This window comes from Chrysemys picta, chromosome 2 (assembly GCF_011386835.1).
Source record: "Chrysemys picta bellii isolate R12L10 chromosome 2, ASM1138683v2, whole genome shotgun sequence".
Taxonomy (NCBI): Eukaryota; Metazoa; Chordata; order Testudines; family Emydidae; genus Chrysemys; species Chrysemys picta.
The window spans coordinates 112,748,614-112,770,395 of NC_088792.1; the positions used below are offsets into that span (position 1 = coordinate 112,748,614).

The 21,782-nt window shown below is 48.1% G+C and overlaps 1 protein-coding gene across 4 annotated transcripts in view; it reads right to left on the reverse strand.

Moving 5' to 3' along the window:
- Positions 1-21,782, reverse strand: part of GALNT1 (polypeptide N-acetylgalactosaminyltransferase 1) — a 200,325-nt gene that overhangs the window by 97,002 nt on the left and 81,541 nt on the right. For 3 of the 4 annotated variants that reach the window (XM_008169368.4, XM_008169367.4, XM_065584000.1), the window contains one exon: positions 14,175-14,349. In XM_008169368.4, coding sequence (XP_008167590.1) covers positions 14,175-14,349 — 175 coding nt within the window. The remainder of the gene's footprint in view (positions 1-14,174; positions 14,350-21,782) is intronic. The other variant, XM_042842221.2, reaches the window with a different exon arrangement.

Sequence of the window (21,782 nt, forward strand, 5' to 3'; positions counted from 1 at the left end):
AATCGCTTTTAAGAGCCCTTTAAGTCAACAAAAATGGCTTCGTCATGTGGAGAGTCCAGGGTTAAATCGATCTAACACTGCTAAATTTGACCTAAACTTGTAGTGTAGACCAGGGCTTAGTTGGCTGAACTTTCAAACTAGCAACTTCAAACAAAGGAGTATCCACCGCTTTTTCCTAAAGTTGGTGTAAAGCCTTCTCAAAACCTTCATGATAATGATGGCACTATTTAGAGCTGATGGGAAAGAATGTTAGGCTTTTAGTTCCTTCTCTGAATGATCTCCTTTTACATTATTAGAATCTGAATAGAACAATTCAATATGTCCTGAAAGTATACAAAAATTCTGGTAATTTATGGATCTAATCAAGTCTCTATGCCCAATTAGTATACTGTGGCATATGTAATCAACAAATCAGGTATCATAAGTGGCTGACACCTCTATATCAGTGGTTCCCAAACTGGGGTTCACGATCCCCTGGGAGTTCGCAGAACGTTACAGGGGGTTTGCCAGAAAAATTTCACTAATGGCAGACAGAGGACCTCGGGCATTGGAGATACCAGGTGGGACCCAGTTGCAGGGCAGACACCCCGAGCCCCAGGCAGAGAGGGGCTGGGCAGTTGGAGCCGGCAGCCCAAGCCATGACCCCGTCAGCGGGGGAGCCGGAAGCCCGAACCCCAGCACTCCGCGCGGGGCTGGCAGCCCAAGCCCCAGGGAGAGCGGGGCCAGGCAGTAGGGGCTGGCAGCCCAAGTCCCGGCGGTCAGCGGGGGAGCCGGCAGCTCGAATCACAGCGCTCCACGCGGGGCTGACAGCCTGAGCCCCAGGGAGAGCGGGGCCGTGCAATTGGGGCCAGCAGCCCGAGCCCTGCCCCCATCAGTGGGGGAGCTGGCAGCCTGAACCCCAGCCCGAGCCCCAGGAATTTGTCAAATCTCATCTAAAGCCAGAAGCACAGCCCTCCTTGTTATAACCAGCCACAACCTCATCTGAAACTAGAGGTGGGTGAAAAATACCAAGCATTTTTCACAGAAAGTTTTGAATTTTTTTTTCACATTTTTCAAAATTCCCCAAGAAAAATTTACAAAAAACTGAAACGGAAAAATGGTCCATTTTCAAAAACTGTTTTCATGAAGCATTTTCTGATTTTTGAAAACCAAAAAAGAATTTTTTTTTATTAGAAACCATTCTTTTTTTTTAAAAACAAAAAGCCAAAAAAACATTTTACAGAAACATTTTTGGTTTCTGGTTTTTCTAGGTTTGTTAAAAAAAGTTTCAATTAAAAATATTTTTCAGAGGTTCATAGCTTCCGGGGCCCGGCAGTTGGGGCATCCATCACACTGAGGAAATTTAAACTTAAATCCCTGAAAATATTCATTTTTAGGAGGGGGTTCACGAGATTTCACAATTTAGTGAAAGGGGTTCGTGGGCTGTTAAAGTTTGGGAACCACTGCTCTATATCCCTATTCTCCATGTCTGAATACACATGTATTTATACTATGGTCTTGACACAAGGATTTGTGGTGCTGCCTTAAATCATTCAGAAGATAAATTGATGGAGTTATGGAATGAGGGATAAGTGTGAAGCTTCAAAACACTCAAGTACAGGAGTAAGTTTAAATTATTTAAAATGCTGTCTGGAAAAAAGTACCTTTACATATTCTCTGATATGCTAACTTATCAGTCTTGGTTTCAATACATCTACTTAAGCAACTTAAGTCAGGAAAAATAAAGTTTGAGAAAAGCATGCAAGTCTGATTCTCTCTCTGCCAAATTAAATTATGATTCAAACAAGCAGTTTCTAATATACAGCAACTGCTATTAGAGGCAAATCAATTTAAGATTTGAAAAGCTAACTTTAGTATGATCTCATGTGTAAGCATATTGTATTTTGGGCAGGTCTACACTTACAATATTTCAGCTGCACCGTTGCAGCTCTTCAGAGAAGATGCTACAATACCAATGGGAGACCTCCTCTCATCAGAGTGGTTAATCCACCTCCGTAAGAAGCTCTTCCATCAACACAGTGCTGTCTACACTGGGGGTTAGGTCGGTATAACTATCACTCAGGGGTGTGGATTTTCCATACTCAGAGTGATGTAATTATACCGATGTAAGTTTACAGTGTAGACCTGGCCTTCATACTGTAAGACAGACATGCAGGAAGTTTTATAAGGTAACTTCTTGTAATCAGATTTCAGCAGAGCAAATGAAATACATATTAGGCCTTTTGAAAATGTCCCTTGTACCCAAGTCCCAGGCTACAAATAGTCCTGTGTGGGTCAACGTGATGAGAAAGAAGCCATTCCCACAGGGAACTCACATAAAGCAGTCTTCCACAAAGCTGCAAATTCTGCAATTCCAACTCTTTTGGCAATATTCTGCAGAATCTATCAGTTTAAAAAAAAATATTTTCTAGCCCCTCTTGGTTGTGAAGGTAACCTTGAAAACGTGAACTGAGTGTACACCAATGCAGCGTTTTCTGCAAAGACCCTGCAATAATATCAGAGTTGTGAACTGCCCCACTCACCGCAATGGTTTAGCTCAATCTTCAAATAAATCTGCATGTCAACACAATTATTTTACTGCTGATAACTTTGGCACAAATATTTACCATTTATAGCACAATATCTCATTGTGCTAAGTGCTAGACAAAATATGGGGACAATTCCTGCCTCAAAGAGCAGATATTCCCAGCTGAACTGCTTATCCTACAATTCCAAACTGCCTCCCTCCTCCTCAGGAACTAAAATCTCTAATTGTACACTACGCAGCTGCCATAACTTCCATCTAATCCAGAAAAAAAGCTAGTTACTTACCTGTAATTGTAACTGTTGTTCTTTGAGATGTGGGCAAAAACCTGTAACTCAGGTGTGTGCGTGCCCAGTGCACCAAAGTCAGAGAATTTTGCCTAGCAGTACCCATAGGTGTGGTGCTCGCATCCCTCCCTTCACAGCCCCTGCCATGGCTATATAAGGGCAGTGCCACCCTGGCTCCCGTCAGTTCCTTCTCAACCCAGGACTGCTGTGGAGTCAGGCCCCTCCAAAGAGTGCTGGAGCAGGTGTAGTCTGGAACTACTTGGCTGAACTCAAATTACTAACCAAGGTCTTCTGATCATTCAAACTGTAGTACAGAGTCAAGAATTAGGAACACAATTTTTACAAAGACAGATTACATAAAATTACTTCAGGCAGAGTTAGGAATAAAACCAGGTTTCCAATACAACACCCAAATGTTATGCACTAAACTACACTGCCCTACAGATTTAACATGTCAAAAAGACATGTTTTGTGTATAGACACTTGTTAGTAGCAACATATCAGTGTCCTTTTGCTATGTTGATCCTAAGTGGCTATAGCTGTTATGGGGACTGTCTGACCAAAGATGCCTGAAGAATGTTTTGGAAGGGGTGGGGCAGCCACAATGTGTGTGGGGGGTTGGGGGGAGGGGAGAGACGGAGATTTGGGGTGTGTGGGATGGGGGAACCCCAAGTTTGTGGGGAATTGGGCAGGGGAACCCTAGGTTTGGCAGGGGAGCCCCCCAGTGAGCAAAAACGGCTGAGTGAGCCCAGCTGCCAGGGACAGCTTCATGCTCCATCTTGGCAAGGTATGGATGGCTGGGGAAAGCACCATATGCAGCCTGCAATGGGCGATGTGGGGGGGAGAAGAGAATAAAAAATGGCTCCTAGCAACTACAGCAGAAAAGGGGTCAGGTCAGTGCCTTGGGGATTCAGGTCTCCTGACGACGCACTGCAAAACATATCCCGCCACCAGCAACCAAGATGGAGGGGACAACTGATACACCACACTGCAAAATAGCACACACACACACACACACACACACACACAAACCCAGAAAAAAAACACACGCCCCCGCAAGCTGGATGCTACGGAAGGGAGGAGGAAACCTTCCAGCTGAGCCTCTGCTGCTCCCCAAAGCCCAGCTCCACCCCCCCCTCTCCCCCTCAGGTGGTTAGTACTGTCCCAGAACTGGTACCAGAAATGATAAGGCAAATTAGAAGTAGTTGTGTAACGTATTCAGACGTTTTAGCAATATTCTAGCAGAAATTAAAGCCTCAAGTTCCATTCCACTATTTACTCCTGGGGGAATTCTGCACCACTGCACAATGCAGAATTTTGCAGAAATTAATGTTGGATGTGCAGAATTTCCTTCCATCCTCCCCCCTTCAGAAATGGGCTAAAGAGATGTTGGCCGCCACTAGAGGCCGCTGGACCCAGCAGAGCCCAGTTCACATATAGAAGAAAAGGCCAAGGGGGTGGGGGGACTACTGGTTCCCAGCAGCTGTAGTTCCCAGCACGCCCTGGTAAGGAAGGAGGCGGCAGGGCGCAGGAAACTACCTGCCAGCCTGGGACTCAGCATCAGACTGTTTCTCGCTCTGGATCCCTGGACTCTAAGAGGGTAGGGTTTGTGAGTGTCTGGGAGGGGGGGCCCTGCAGCTGGACTCTAGGGAGGGATGGAGTGTGTGTGTCTGCCCCCCCACCCCCGGCTGAGCTCGGGGCGGGGGGGGGGGGGGGAGAGAAGGGGCAGAGAAACAGGAACTGGGTTGTCGTAGAGGTTTCTTTAACTCTCTACTCCTGGGGGAATTTCTGCACGCGACTGTATTGTTACAGACATACTTGCTGGCAGGTATTTTAAAATAAATTAAATAATTGAAACTGGCATGATTATAGAGTGTTATTTTGACAAAATTGGCAGAATTTTGCACAATTTTAAAATACTGTGTGCAGAATTTTTAATGCTTTGGTGGAAAATTCTCCCAGGAGTAACTATTTCACAACCAAACGTTGAGCTATTATTTTAAAATTTTAATCTTTGTTAGGTATCTTATGCTACAAAATTCAAATCGGAAACGGTGTGTAAAAATATATAAGAACACTGGGAAAAAGTGTGTGACTGCTTTAAACCCTTTCCAAACTCACTTATACTTTTAAAATACTACAACCATCATTATTATACAAAAACATCCGGTACAAAGACCAATACAAATCAGTTAAAGCAAAATGAGTCTAGTTACTGCACAAGATACACAACGTTACATGTTTAATTCAAAATTCACTGTCTTTTCATGGTATGTTTTACCAGGCTGACACTAATTTAAATTTGTTGGTGTTTCCTTTTGTTTTGTTTTATGTTTTTACCAGCACAGTAAAATGGCCTACATGACAGCTTATTACATCCACAACACAGTACCACCCGTTTGCATAATTTTGCTAGACACTATCAAACATGTCATTATGGGGTCCTTAATCACCTTATCATACTGCTGTAGCATCACAACATGAATGCAAAAGGAGTTATTTTTTAAAAAGTAGTTCACAGAAATGCCTATGAATATCCAGAAAAACTTAAAGGATTAACAAGGTTACATAATACACTACACTGTATCAGACCATCCAGTCCAGTATTCTACAGCAAAATACAGAATCTTAAGCAAAAAATCCCACAAATGTGCCATGCAATTCCACACAAGGCAGAAAAATTCCTTTTAAATTTGGTAGGTCAAAATATGCTTTTAAGTCTGGTATTTGATTGTCTTACTGTCCTAGTTTGCATTATTAAGACGCTATCTTGCCTTTTATTGGTTAATTTAGATTGGCTTTACCCTACAAAATATGACTTACAATTGGCTAAGTAAATAGTCTTACACCTGCATATAGTTCATTTCTCATCTTTGCACTTAACTGTAAAAGTAACTGCACCCTCAAAACTGGTATAATTAAAGACAATTTTTCAAAGCAATTGTGAGGTCAGTAAGCATAAAAAAAGTTGTTCTATTTTACTTTTCTTGTGAATCTCAGAACATAACATGACTTGAGGTGGAACAGAACTTCAATCGATTCTTAACTTCCAAATGAGGCAACTGTTTGATTTTTTTCTCTTCCATTTTTCTCTCAAGCAAGGAAGTTCTAGAAACCAACGTATCAAACTTAGACCAAAGAAAAGCACTTGTAGATTATACGCCTTCAACAATAATCTCAAGAAAAACTGAGCCCCTTACAACTAAAACCTATCTGAAATATTACAGTATTAACCAAAAGTCTTATACACTGTACCACAAAGATTCTCCCTATTCCAAATAGCTTATGCTATCAGGGCTAGAGCTTACAAATGAATCCAAATAGCTGGAACCATATGCCTGGACAGATCCATTTACAAGAGATAGCCATAAGGGTATAAGTGACACATGGTGGAGAGAAGAAAAAAGGATACAATTAAATATATGCAAACTTATATACACATATACATGAAATAGAAAAATCTGTGCCACGTTCAAGAAAAAATTAGGTCTTGCTTTATATCCCTAGATCATACTAAAATTATAGTCAAATAGTAATAAGTAAACAAATAATTGCAGTTTTTAACATGAAGGAATTAATCTAAATGTAAATTCATAACCCACCTCAAAATTTATTCAAAGTTAATTATGAACTCATAATTCAAAACAGATCTAGCTCAATACAGAGTCTTAAAGTCGATCACATTACCCTTATTGAAAAAACACAACCATCTCCAATTAACTACATACTACATCAAAAGTAACTTGAGGAGTATTATTTTTAAAATATAGAACTAGAACTTTCCAGAGAAAAGTGGTCATCCCTTGTAACCCCTGATTACATGCTTTAGAGTAGCAGGATAGAAGGGGGAATAGATCAGTCCAGCAGCTGGACCTTGAATCAGCAGCAGCCCCAGAGGAGCTTCCAGAGAAAAGGACTCAATGATTCATTGAAAAGAATGCAGGCAGCTGACTGGGAAAAAAGTTACTTCATGAGCTCTGCCCACCTAAAAGTCCCTCCCCTCAAGTGGTCAGGGAAACTCCAAGAGAGACATCTTATGATCTTAAAGAAGCTACAATTTTATTTCAGACACTTAACTAAAAAATGAATCTGAAAGGGTCAATACCATGCAAGCAACTTCAAATGTAATAAAACCAGATGGACACTAGAGAACTATATGGAACCTAAATAAAAATGTGTATCAATTACATTAGGTAAACTTATTTCAAGTATACCATTTCTTGTTAAATGTTTTCCCCTATATAAATGAAGAATTTAGTTTGGTTCATTATAAACATGAGACCTCCGAATTCTTCAAACAAGTAACTTTCTCTTGAGATTTACCAGACCTGATCAAAATCTCTATTTTCTAGGATAGAATGATTTAAATGAATTTTAATCATATCCTACATTTGCACTTCGTTATTTTCCTAAAGAAAGAGTGATTCTCACTGGCTGGTATAACCATTAAAATGTTGATTTGCAATCAAATAAAGCCTTTACAATAAATTTGGTACTACTTTTTGATAACCAGGAGGATACACTATATCTATACAAAATTACTAAAGAAATTATGTAGCTTAACATCCATTTATTCAAATATTTAATTTTTACATTAAGTTAGAAAATGGTCAGTGATGCATTTTTTATTTATTCAATTAATTTTTACTCATGGTTTGTGCCAAGCTGCTTTTGGATGGAAACAAATTCAATTAAAAATGCACAAAACAGCATTCTAAATTAGTATAATAAAATTACATTAAATGTGCTGGATACGTAAGAAAATTAAAATATTTTGTATTTAAAAATGGATTTATTAAACCAAAGGAAGTATTATACGTAGTTAGCAAACTGAAATGATTGTTTCTGGTCATCATGTCCTTCAAGATTTTAGACAAGACAGTTACCTTTTCTGTAGCTGGCATTCTTCCAGATGTGTTGCTAATGTCCATTCCATATTAGGTGTGTGTGCTCACCATATGCTTCAGTGCCAGAAGTTTTTCCCTGAGCAGTATCCATAGGGGACCAGCTCTGGCGCCCCCTGGAGTGGCACCCGCATGGCGCGGTATAAGGAGTGCCACCGGCTCCCCCAACCTCAGTTCCTTCTTGCTGGAAACTAAGAGTGGAGAGGGAAGGCGGGTCATGGAATGGGGCATGAGCAACACATCTCGAAGAACACCAGTTATGGAAAAGGTAACTTTTCTTCTTCGAGTGCTTGCTCATGTCCATTCCATGTTAGGTGACTCCAAAGCAGTACCCTTGGAGGCAGGTAGGAATGCACAGACGTGTAGACTGCAACACAGCTCTGCTGAACCCAGTGTCTTTCCTGGCCTGCTGAGTGATGGCATAATTAGCGGAAAACATGTGGACAGAGGACCACATTGTGGCTTTACAGATGTCCTAGATAGGGATGTGTGCCAGGAAGGCTGCCAAAGACACCTGCGCTCTTGTAGTGGGCTCTGACAATCGGCGGCAGCGGAACCCCCGCCAGGTCATAACAGGTGCTCGTGCATGAGATAATCCAATTGGAAATCCTCTGAGGACACCAGATGACCCTTCATCCTATCTGCTGTAGAGATGAAGAATTAGATCGATTTACAGAAAGGCTTGGTACACTCCAAGTAAAAAGCCAAGGCCCTTCAGATGTCCAAGGCATGAAGACGCCTCTCTTCACTGGTGTTGTGCGGTTTGGGACAGAACACCAGGAGGAAGATGTTCATATGGAAGGTGGAGACCACCTTTGGCAGGAAGGCCAGGTGGGGCCGCAATTGAACCTTATCCTTGTAGAAGACCGTGTATGGAGGCTCAGAGGTCAAGGCTTTAATTTCAGAGACCTGTCTCGCCAATGTCACCGCCACTAGGAATGTGACCTTCCATGACAGGTGGGAAAAGGAGCAGGAACCCAGCAGCTCAAAGGGCGGGACAGTAAGCCTAGAGAGGACCAAGTTAAGATCCCACTGCAGGATGGGAGCCCGTACTTGCGGGAAAAGTCTCTCAAGCCCTCTCAGGATCATGGGAAAACACTGTCTGTCCTTGGATCGGCTGGTGAAAAGTGGAGATGGCCGCAAGATGCACTCTAATGGAAGTGTGCGCCAGGCCCTGGTTGCTCAAATGGAGCAGGTAGTCCAGGACAGCCTGTAGGGAGGAACACGAGGGAGAGATGACCCGTTCGGACACCCAGTGGGAAAACCTCATCCACTTGGCCAGGTAAGTCAGTCTAGTTGAGGGCTTCCTCTTTTCCAGGAGGACCCGTTGGACCTCTTCTGAACAGGTTCGCTCCTCTGGGTTCAGCCACGCAGCATCCATGCCGAGAGATGAAGGGACCCGAAGTTGGGGGTGTAAGAACTGGTCCTGTGACAGCAAGTCCAGTCGGTTGGGCAGGGTCCAGGGAGGAGCTGCTGTCAGGTTCATGAGCATGCCGAACCAGGGCTGGCGAGGCCGCGCCGGGGCGATCATGATAACCTGCGCCTTGTCTCTCGATCTTTGCCAGGGCATTGCTGAGAATCTGAGGGAATGTGTACATCAGGCTCCCTTACCACGAGAGGAGGGAGGCATCAAAGGGAGCCCTTGCTCAGACCTTGCCAAGAACAAAACCTGTGGCATTTCCTGTTCTGTCCGGTAGCGAACACGTCAACTCGGGGAGTTCGCCACCTTTGGAAGATCATGCAGGCTACCTCTGGATGGAGCGACCACTCGTGGTGAGAGGAGAAGCGCCTGCTGAGCTGGTCTGCCAGTGTATTCCTGACGCCGGGAAGGTGACAAGCTTCCAGGTAGATTTTGTGGCTGATGCAGAAGTCCCAAAGACGGAGCGCCTCCTGACAGAGGGCCGACGAGCACGCTCCCCCTTGCCTGTTGATGTAGAACTCGTAACACCTTGCCTGACAGGTGAGGAAAGAAGACTCTGCATGCCAGCCGGACTGCTCAGAACTCTGACGTTTACATGCAACTGCACCTCCTCCAGGTACCACATACCTGAGTCTGGAGGACGCCCAGATGCGCACCCCAGCCGAGGTCCGAGGCGTCCGACATCAACTCGACGGAGTGAGGAGAGTTGTTGAACAGAAACCCCTCCAGGACTGTCCTGCAGTCGGTCCACCATCGCAGCAAGTATCACCTGGGGAATGGTAACTATCTTTTCCAAGGGGTCTCGGGACTGGGAATAGACCGTTCCCGGCCACTGTTGCAGGGGCCACATCTGGAACCTGGTATGGTGGACCACATAGGTGCACCTGCCATGTGGCCCAGCAGGTGTAGACAGACCCTGGCTGTAGTCAGAGGGAATGCAGAGACTTCCGCGATGAGGTTCGTCAACGCGTGGAACCTTTCCAGTGGAAGGAGAGCTCTGACGCAGGTCGAGTCGAGGACCGCTCCAATGAGCTCCATCCTCCGCACGGGCACGAACGTCGACTTTTTGTCGTTTACCAGTAGACCCAGAGAGTGGCACGTGGCTTGAAGTACGGCAATACTTCTTTGGACTTGAGACCAGGAGCTGCCCTTGACAAGCTAGTCATTGAGGTATGGATAGATCTGGATACCCAGGCGCCTGAGGTAAGCCGCTACCACCGACATGCACTTGGTAAACACCCTCGGTGCTGTCGACAGGCCAAATGGGAGGACCGCAAACAGACAGTGGTGGGGCCCCACCGTAAACCAGAGGAAGCATCTGTGTCCTTGAAAGATCGCTATGCAGAAGTATGTGTCCAAGTCGAGGGTGGCATACCGGTCTCCCAGATCCAGGGAAGGGATAATCAAAGCCAGAGAGCCCATGAGGAACTTTAGCTTCTTTAGGTAGTTGTTGAGGTCTCCCAGGTCCAAGATGGGCCGTAGACCGCCCTGGGCCTTTGGGATTAAAAAGTACAGGGAATAGAACCCCTTATTCCTGTACTCGAGAGGAACTTCTTCCACTGCACCCAGCTGTAGCAACCCTTTACCTTCTGCACTAGGAGACTCTCGTGAGAGGGGTCCCTGAAGAGGGATGGGGAAGGCGGGTGGAAGGGGAGGGGTAGAAAGGAACTGGAGGGTATAACCCTGCTCCACTGTGCTGAGGACCCAGCAGTCCGAAGTTATAGCGGTCCAAGTAGGGAGGAAAAGGGCTCTTCCAATTCCTCTGCCTGAAGCCCCAGGTTAGAAGTGACCCTCTTCAAAAGTTCATGGCGTGCTTTGGGCATCATCCTGAGGAATTGGGTGAGGGGGCCCCATGATAGCCTCCTCTGGCGACGACACGGACGATGCTGGTGTTGTGGGAACCTCTACGTCCATGGGTGGTCTAGCAGCTTGCTCCCCTGGGTCCTTCTGGACCTTTGGGCTCTTACCCCCGAAGCATCACGCATCGGAGGGGAATGGGATACCGAGGCTGCTGGCCTCTCCGAGGCTCTCAACACAGATCAGGCAGCGTGGGAAGGTTGGGAGAATCCCCAAGGGTTCCACAGGTACCATGGCACTGACCACTGCGCTTGGGACCATGGGACAGATTTTGGTGCTGATAATGTAGTCCACATCGCCGGTACCGGGGCTTGTCCCGCAGTCAGGGAACCTCACTCCGAGCCGGAGCTATCAGCTGAGTGGTCAGTACCGGGCGACCAGGATCGGGCTGAGCAGTGGCTCCAGTCCAACACTGCGTCCTGAAGCTGACCTGTCCGAGCGAGACTGTCTTGGTCGGGCTCTCCGGGACCAACAGCGTTTGGCGGATCTGCATAGGATACCCGGCGATCCACGCCTCACGCTACTCAACAGGTCCCAGGACGTCGAACGGGACCGGAAGCTACTACGGACCAGTTGCCGGGAAGATCGTCCTGAGTAAGGCGACCTCTCCTTCTTGGAGAGGGTGATGATGGCCCAGCAATCAGCCGTCTCTGGCATCCAACTGGTCCCGGGCCCTTGGAGATGGTCAGTGCTGGTCCCAGAGTTCTTGCCAGGTGGCGTGTGCCTCAGAGGGTCTACGCCAATCTACCGGTGAGGTACGCCTCGAGTCCCTTGATTGGTACCCCCGGTGTGTGGACCAAAGAGGGCTCCGCTGAGCCTGCCTCTTCAGTCCTGAGGCATGACGGCTTCGGGCGGGCAAATGCTGGCTGGACGTCCCTCTCCATGTGAAATAGTACCGCTGAGGTGGGGCACACACAGGTCCAAATGTGGGTTTTCCCCAAGACTGGGGTACTGCGGGAGCTGGTGTGGGAAGCACCGGGAGCGTCAGGATCTCTTGAGCCGCTCGAAGAGCTTTGGGCTTCGACTGCACCTGAAGCTGGCTAAGGCCTGCACCGCTATCTGGGGTCGCAGGCGAAGCATGGGATGGGCTGCACCACTCGACATGAGCTGGGGCCCAACTTCCCGAAGGGGGTGTTGAGCTGCCTGGCACGGGTTGCGGCTCATCCCCAGCCCTCTCTTTTCCCTTACAGGACATAGGAGATCTTCCCCTCAGCCTTTTTCTGCTTCTTGACTGGAGTCGTGGAGGGGGACTGGTGCCGGCTCGTTGACAGCCCTGGCGGAGCACTGCGCACAGAGACCATGGTGCGGGGGACCACTGCTCCGATGCCAGAGTGAGGGCTGACTCCATTAGAAGCACTTTCAGAGGGATAACACGCTCCTTCTTCGTCCTAAGTTTGAAGGACTTGCAGATACAGCACTTGTCACTTATGTGCCCTTCACCTAAGCACCTTAGGCAGCTGGTATGTGGATCGCTGATGGGCATAGGCCGTTTGCAGTGATCGCAGGGCTTAAAGCCTGGGGACCAGGGCATGCCCCGTCCCCCGGCTGAGTCCCATTCATGACTAATGAAAAGTTGAGAATTACTACTACGGGTAACTAAGAAACTACTAACTATACACAACTATATTACAGGTTTTCAAAGTTCACAAGAACAGAAAACGAAACGGGAGCCGAAGCAGCAGATGTTCCAGCACCATCACTGGCAGCAAGAAGGAACTGAGGGTGTGGGGAGCTGGCGGCGCCCCTTATACCGTGCCATGTGGGCGCCACTCAAGGGGGCGCCAGAGCCGGTCCCCTATGGATACTGCTGAGGGAAAAACTTGCAGCACCAGTGCATGTGGCGAACACACACACACCTAATATGGATGGACATGAGCAAGCACTTGAAGTACTAGTTGATCTTATCTTCTCTCACACTTAGTTTTTATAGATACATTTGAAGAAGAAAATAAGCTTTCCTGCTTTTTCAAGTCCCAATCAGTTTCTCAACTTTGAATGAACTGGCCATTGAACAAAACTAGCTGAATAAACTGAAATGAAGAAAATATTCTCTTTGCACCTGCAAAGAGAAGAGGATCTGGCTACCAAAAGCTTGTTTTGCACTTCAAACTGTGGTCCCAGGTGTTTAGTTAATGATTTTCGTCAGTTTAGGGCAGAGGTGGGCAAACTACGGCCCGCGGGACCCTCCTGCCCGGCCAGCTAGCCCTTGGCCCCTCCACCGCTCTTCCCCCTCTCCCGCAGCCTCAGCTCACTGTGCCGCCGCCGGGGCTGCAAGCTCCTGGGGCAGCACAGCTGCAGAGCCTGACCTGATCCGGTGCTCTGTGCTGCACGGTGGCATGGCTGGCTCCAGCCGGGCAGCGCAGCTGTAGCGCTGCCAGCCACCGATGCTCCAGGCAGCGCAGTAAGGGGGAAGGGAGCAGGAGGGGTTGGATAAATGGCAGGGGAGTTTGGGGTGGTGGCCAGGGATGTGGATAGGGGTCGGGGCAGTCAGAGTGCAGGGAACAGGGGTTGAATGGGGGCAGGGGTCCCATTAGGGAACGGGGGGGAGGGGGGGGTGTTGGATGGGGCAGAAGTGGTCGGATAGGGGGCAGGGCCAGGCCACGCCTGACTGACTGTTTGGGGAGGCACAGCCTCCCCTAACCGGCCCTCCATACAATTTCCAAAACCTGATGTGGCCCTCAGGCCAAAAAGTTTGCCCAACCCTGGTTTAGGGACTTCACTTTCTTTAAAATTTTGATGCACTACTTAATTATTTTAATAATTATAGTAAGTTTAGACTTTAATGATAATGCAAGTAGTTATATTTTTAAGTTTAATTTTATATAGGTTTATTTTAAAGAGAAAAATGTGTTTAAATAAAAATCAGATTTTTAATAAATTTTTAATCCACCCTACGTTACCTTCAAAAAGACCAATTTAATTTCTTTTCTTGAAAAAGCCTAATAATCATAACTAACTTTATGGTTACAATAGTAGTAAATGAAATTTGGTGGCTTTGCTTTTAAGTTAAATTTTACAAATGAACCCCTCAAAACCCAGCAATTCTAACCACCTCTTGTGTCTTACAACTTTCATATCTATGTTGATTACCAACATATAAAAGAACAATGGTTACTATGGAGAATTTTTAATGTGTGTTCATTTAAGTAAAGCATGCTTTCAATAGAATAGAAGGTACTTACCCTTCTAACCTGACATCAGGTAATGATCTGTTGAGAGCAATCATTTCACTTGCCATTAAATTAAACTGATTTATTTTAAACATCTCTTTCATTTTTTCTTGATCCTCTTTAGGAATAACAACAGGCTTCCCCATTTCTCCAGGACCTTCGTGTGGCTTCTGTACCGGTTCTGGAACTAACAAAAAAGAAGTTTAAATACTGAACAAATTACCTGGGGTTCTCAAACTTCATTGCACCACGATCACCTTCTGACAACAAAAATGACTACATGACCCCAGGAGAGGGGACAGAAACCTGAGTTTGCCTGAGCCCCACCACCCCAGACAGGGGGGCCAAAGCCAAAACCCAAGCCCTGGGGCTTTGGCCCCAGGCAGTGGGGCTCAAGCTTTGGCCCTGTGCTGTGGGGCTTAGGCTTCGGCCCTAGGACCCAGCAAGTCTAATGCCAGCCCTGGCGACCAACTTTGGGGTCCCAACCCAGTTTGAGAACCGCTGGATTAGACTATTCTGAAGTTTACTGGAGAAATAAGACTATTGCAGGGACCCTTGCATTTTCTTCTCATTTATGTTTTACAAAAGCATATCTAATTTGTTTAATGATGCACTGTTTCATATGAAGCAAGATTAGAGGACAGGATCTAAAATTTGACATTTTTAAATACTGGAAAAATATAAACTTCGACTATTAATATATTTAACAAGAGCAGTTAAGTCTCATTCTCAGCAACTATTGTTCACTTGGAGGACCAAAAAGCACCCATCTTTTTGTCATCACATTTTGTATTGTACAAACCTACTGCATTACAAATTTCACTCAGTTATGGAATAAATCTCTACATTATATTTCACAGACTTTCTGAGAAAAAAAATAATTCGTGGGGGGTTTATTTCACATCCAGTAACATCCACTTCCACATAGTTTATGAGGTTAGCAAAGGAATTTATTTTTATATAAAAACTTCTATTAAGTGAAGACTAATCCATTTAGACTAAAATTCTGATATGTATAACATACTTTACGATTTGGCATTGATAATGCAATTTGAATTCATTCTTCAGAACAATCCTCTCTCAATTTTAGGAGAATTTAATTCCACCAGAATTAATTACAAACATGAAACAATGTGTTAGCTCTAGCCAATCTGTATCAACAAATTTACTATTACTCCTAAACTAGGCATACTATTTCTGATACCAACTGTTTGCCAAGTAAAAGACAAAACTGGAAAAAAATGGTTACTCACCTTTTTGTAACTGTTGTTCTTCGAGATGTGTTGTTCATGTCCATTCCAAGCAGGTGTGGATGCGCCACATGCACGCCAGCCAGAAGATTTTACTATAGCAACGTCCATAGGGTTGGCTTCGGTGGCCCCTGGAGTGGAGCCTTCATGGTGCTGCATATAGGGGCCAGCCGACCCTCCACCCCCTCAGTTCCTTCTTGCCGACACTCCGACAGAGGGGCAGGAGGGTAGGTATTGGAATGGACATGAACAACACATCTCGAAGAACAACAGTTACAAAAAGGTGAGTAACCGTTTTTTCTTCTTCGAGTGATTGTTCATGTCCATTCCAAGCAGGTGACTCACAAGCCTGAACCTAGGCGGTGGGGTCGGAGGTCACTGCAGACTGGAGTACTGTGCAGCCAAAGGCTGCATCATCTCTGGCCTGGTGCATGATGGCATAGTGTGTGGTAAAAGTGCGGATTGAGGACCACATGGCCGCTCTACAAATTTCCTGTGTCGGGACCTGGGCCAGGAATGCAGCAGAAGAGGCCTGTGCTCTTGTGGAGTGGGCCGTGATAGGCGGGGCTGGTATGTTAGCCCGACTGTAGCATTCCCAGATGCAGGTTTTGATCCAAGAGGAGATCCGCTGTGACGAGATTGGGTGCCCCCTTCATTCTGTCAGCCACGGCAACAAAAAGTTGGGTTGATTTCCTGAAGGGTCTTGTCCTTTCAATGTAGAACGCGAGGGCCCTGCAAACATCCAGGGAATGCAGCCTACACTCCTTAGTCGAGGAGTGCGGTTTCGGATAGAACACCGGGAGAAAAATGTCTTGACCCATGTGAAAAGGGGAAAACACCTTAGGAAGGAACGCTGGGTGCGGCCTGAGATGGACCATGTCTTTGTGGAAGATGGTATATGGAGGTTCACATGTCAGTGCTCTGACTTCCGACACACTCCGGGCTGATGTGATAGCCACCATGAAAGATATAACAGCGAGCATGAAGCCAGCGGCTCGAAGGGGGGCCCTGTGAGGACGGACAGGACCAAATTGAGGTCCCAAGTAGGGACAGGTTGACGAATGTGCGGGAACAACCTGTCAAGGCCCTTGAGGAAGCGACCAACGAATGGGTCCGCAAACACTGAGGTACCCCCCGCTCCAAGGTGGAACGCCGAGATTGCAGCAAGGTGTACTCGAACCGAAGAGAGGGAGAGTCCCAGGTGTCTCAGATGTAGCAAATAGTCCAATATGAGAGGGACCGGGGCGAGCAAGGGATCCTGACCCCGTTGTGTGGCCAGAGGGAGAAGCGCTTCCACTTGGCCAAGTACGTGGTCCTTGTTGAGGGCTTCCTACTACCAAGAAGGACCTGCCTGACCTGATGAAAGCACTGCATCGCCACAGGGTTTAGCCATGGAGCATCCAGGCCATGAGGTGGAGCGACTCCAGGTTCGGGTGACGCAGGCGACCCCGATCCTGTGTGATCAAGTCCGGGAGTAGGGGCAACCTGAGGGGCACCCGTATAGACATATGCAGGAGCAACGTGTACCAGTGCTGGCACGGCCACGCCGGCGCTATTAGGATGACACGAGCATGATCTCTGCGGGCCTTGAGGATTACTCTGTGAACCACAGGAATCGGGGGAAAGGCGTAAAATAGCCCGTCTGCCCAAGAGACGAGGAAGGCATCCATTAGAGACCCCGAACTGCGTCCCATGAGGGAGCAGAATTGGCAACACTTCCTGTTCTCTCTGGAGAGAAACAGGTCAACCTGGGGATGACCCCAAAGCCGGAAAATTGGGAGTACTATATCCCAGTGGATAGACCACTCGTGACCTTGGAACGAGCGGCTGAGGGAGTCTGCAAGCCCATTCTGTGTCCCCAGGAGGTGGGATGCAGTCAGGTGAATTACGTTCTGTATGCAAAAGTCCCATAATGCGAGGGCTTCCTGGCACAGGGGAGAGAAGCGAGCACCACCCTGTTTGTTGATATAGAACATCGTTGAAGTGTTGTCCGTGAGGATAGAAATGCACCTGCCCGCCAGATGGGATTTGAAGGCTATGCATGCGAGGCACACCGCTTGTAATTCCCTGACACTGATGTGTAATGAAAGGTCTTCTCGTGACCAAAGGCCTTATGTCCTGAGGTCGCCCAGATGTGCACCCTATCCCACATCTGATGCGTCCGTTACCAGTGATAGGGAGGGCTCGGGGCCGAGGAAAGGCACTCCCGCGCAGAGCTCCCGTGGGTCGAACCACATTGTAGGGAGTCCAACGCTGGCCGAGGTAGCATCACCACTAATTCTAGGGAGTCCCTGACCGGCTGATACACCCCTGCCAACCAGGACTGGAGTGGATGCAGTCCGAGTCTGGTGTGGCTCACCACATAGGTACATGCCGCCATGTGCCCTAGTAACTTGAGGAAATTTCTTGCTGTGGTGGTAGGGTAACGTTGGAGGCAGAGAATAATGTTGGACATAGTCTGGAACCTGGCCTCTGGGAAGTATGCTCTGGCGTGTGTCGAGTCCAGAACCGCCCCTATAAATTCAAGTCTTTGGGTTGGAGAAAGTGTGGACTTGGCCTCGTTCAGCAAGAGGCCGAGCTCGAGGAAGGTCTGCCTGATGAAGACCACCTGAGCCTCCACCTGTGCCTTGGCACGGCCCTTGATGAGCCAATCATCCAGGTAGGGAAACATCTGAATACCCTGCTTGCGCAGGAAGGCTGCCACGACTGCCATGGCTTTGTGAAGACCCTTGGAGCTGCTGACCGTCCAAAAGGCAGAACCGTAAACTGTAGATGGGTGTTGCCCACGACAAATCCGAGGTAACGCCTGTGCTGAGGGATTATTGCAATATGAAAGTATGCGTCCTTTAAGTCGAGGGCGGCATACCAGTCTCCTGGATCCATGGAAGGTATGATGGAGGACAGGGAGACCATGCGGAACTTGAGCTTCTTTACAAACTTGTTGAGACACCGCAAGTCCAAAATAGGTCTGAGGCCCCCTTTCGCTTTCGGTATTAGAAAATAGTGGGAATAGAAGCCGCTGCCCCCGAGCTCCTGAGGAACCTCCTCTACTGCCCCTGCTGCGAGGAGGGACTGTACTTCCTGAATTAGAAGTTGCTCGTGAGAGGAGTCCCTGAAGAGGGGTGGGGGTGGGTGGGGGGAGGGCGGGAGGAGAACTGGATAGAATATCCCCTCTACCGTGTGAAGCACCCAACTGTCTGATGTGATCCAGGCCCACGCACAATAGAAGGGGGACAGACGTGACGAAAAGGTACGGTTGGTAGGATCCAGAGTTTCTGACCAGTAGGTCGTCCTCAACCGGGCCATCAAAATGGTGGTCTAGGCCCCTGACCAGTCGGCAGCGTGCGTGAGGCTGAATCGGCCGCGTCCAAGGCTGCCTGGAGGGAAGCTCGGGTAATCAATTTTCCCTCTTAGATCAGGGCTGAAAACTCAGTTCGCGATTCCTGGGGAAGGAGTTCAGCGAACCTGGACAAAGCCGAGCACGTGTTGTGTCCATACCGGCTCACTATGGCCTGCTGATTGGCTATGCGCAACTGCAGACCCCCTGTCGAATACACCTTTCGCCCGAACAGGTCCAACTTCTTGGCCTCTCTATTTTTTGGCGTAGCTCCCTGGAACGCTTGGCGCTCCCTCTGGTTGCCACATCTACCACTAGGGAGTCCGGGGGAGGGTGTGTATAAAGATGTTCACAGCCCTTGGATGGAACAAAGTATCGCCTCTCAGTCCTTTTAGCCGTGGGGGCCAATGAGGCTGGCATCTGCCACAAGGTGCAGGTTGTGTCCGCAATGATCTTTATGAGAGGCAGGGCTACCCTGGATGGGCCCGACGGGGTCAGGATGTCCACCACCGGATCAGTATCCACCCCGATCTCCTCCGTTTGGATCGAGAGGCTCTGGGCTGCTCGCGTAAGCAGCTGTTGGAGGATCCTATTGTCCTCCAGAGCCAGTGCCGCGGACGTTCCTGCCACTGCCTCATCTTGCGAGGAAGAGGAGGAGATCCCCTGAAGACAGCCTTCTTCTATACCCTCTACCGCTACCAGGGCCTGCGGCACACGGTGCTCAGGCTGCGCAGCCGGTGCGGGTTCAGGATCCAGCACCACGGCCGGTACAGGGGTCGAAACCGAACGACAAGGCGTGCTGGGCGGTGCCTGCGGCCTTGGGAGCATGGCCCCCGTTGGTGCCGGTGCCTGACTAGGTGGTGCTGTGTCCCGTTGTGGCACACTCTTGTCAGACGGCGGTGCCGGTGGTGGGGCATTAGGGGCGGGGCCACCGACGTCGAGGAGACCGATGTGGCCCGTGAGTGGAGTCCATACGCCTGATCCACTGACTGGTGGTAGGGCCATGGCGTCCAGAACGGCCACTGGGGGGGGGGCGGTTGCCACTGTTGCTGCCACTGCGGTGGGTAAGGCTGGGCACTCACACACAAGGATGATAGTCTGCTTCTCGATCTATTGGAGCAGTACGAGTCCACCTCTGAGTCAGAGGTCTCCGAGTAAGAGGACATAGGAGGGGCGGTACCCACTGTCGCCGGGGACTGGTGCCGCCGGACCGGAGAAAGTTCCCTCTGCGCCGGTGCCGCTGGGGTGGCTCAGTGTGGGGAGCTTGGTGACAGCATTGCCGGTTTGCCCTGAGATTGTAACTGGGGTCGAGGGGTAGCCGGAGGTTGTCTCCACCGGTGCGGTGACGCCGGCACCGGGAGGCTCAAGAGGTCTGAGGCAGCCTTGAACATCTCCGGCGTCGATGGGAGGTGCACTTCCTCTATAATGTCCGGGGATCTAGGCCTGTCCGGACTCAACCGTACCCTCTCTGGGGCAGGAGTCAACGGGATAGCAGAATGGGCCTGCGGCGCGGCCTGTCCTGCAGCACTCGTGGACAGCGCTGGCCCCTTAGGGTCCTGGTGGGGGCAATGTTCCCTCACCGGCCTCTTTTTAACCGCCACTGGTGATGGTGAACGATGTCTCACCGAGGCCGATTTCTTGTGTGCCAACTCTCTCCGGTGTCGGGGTTTAGAGGCTTTGGCCTCACAACTTATCGCTGGTGCCGGGGCACTGCGCACCGAGGATGAAGTCCTGGGTCGGCAGGCCCAGGGTCCGATTGTGGCTGCAGGGCCACTTCCATTAGGAGGACTTTAAGTCTCTGCACTCTATCTTTGAGAGTCCTGGGGCGAAATGCCCTGCCGATACTGCACCTGTCTCTTTGGTGGCTCTCCCCGAGGCACCTTAAGCAGGAAGAGCGCGGGTCACTCTTCAGCATGAATTTCCCGCAGTCCCTGTAGAGTCTGAACCCTGGAGACCCGGGCATGCCCCAGTGGGGTGATGAAAACGTTGGGGAAACCCCCCCCCCCCCCACACACACACAACTATCTATCTAAACTAACACTAAACAAACAAACTGACTAACTATTTACAACTAAGATGGAACACTGCCATGATTGCTGAAGAGTAAGCAAAGTTCCAGCTAGCCGTCACCAGCGGTAAGAAGGAACTGAGGGGGTGGAGGGTTGGCTGGCCCCTATATACAGCGCCATGAAGGCACCGCTCCAGGGGGCGCCTAAGCCAACCCTACGGACGCTGCTATAGTAAAATCTTCCGGCTGGCGTGCACACGGCGCGCACACACCTGCTTGGAATGGACATGAACAATCACTCGAAGAAGAACAGAACATTATTTCATTTTTAAGTTTCTGAGAAAGCATTACAAATAATTGAGACTAAAAAACAAAACCAATCAAAGTGGCCAGTGTTTCTTTATAAATACCCATTTTGTGATATTTTTCAAAAATTATTTTTTTTTAAATACACAAATAATGAAATTTCAAGACACTGGTTTTTAACTTGACCTTTAGCATATATATATTGGCTATAAGTCATCTAGCCATTGAATTAGGAGATTAATTTAAATAGAAAACAGTACTATAAATGAGCTAAATAATTCAGTGTACTCTAACAGAATATTAGGTAATTCCAGTAAGATCAAGGCACCACCCTTTTTCTCTTCCTGCTTCCCAAATATGAAATGCTCCTTAATTTTTGGCTAAGAGAGAATACTGTAATCTTACACGAGGTCAAAGAGGGGAAAAATAGCTTGCCAAGAGTGAAAACAAAATGCATCCTATACTCACTGAAAAACTTAGCATTCAAATTATACGAACATATAAAGAGTAACAAATGAGATATCTTGCGCCTATCTCACTGAGTTTTCCAAAGTGACTGCAGGGGGGAAACTATTAGAAATACCTAAATTCAGTTTGTTAGCATTTCCATTATAAAAGATTTTCAGAGTTTTTTCTTAGAAGCTCAAACATTTCCACTGTTTCCAGCAGGCCTTTGAAATTTGGTAGGTTGAATAATCTGTGACCAAAGAAATACCTTT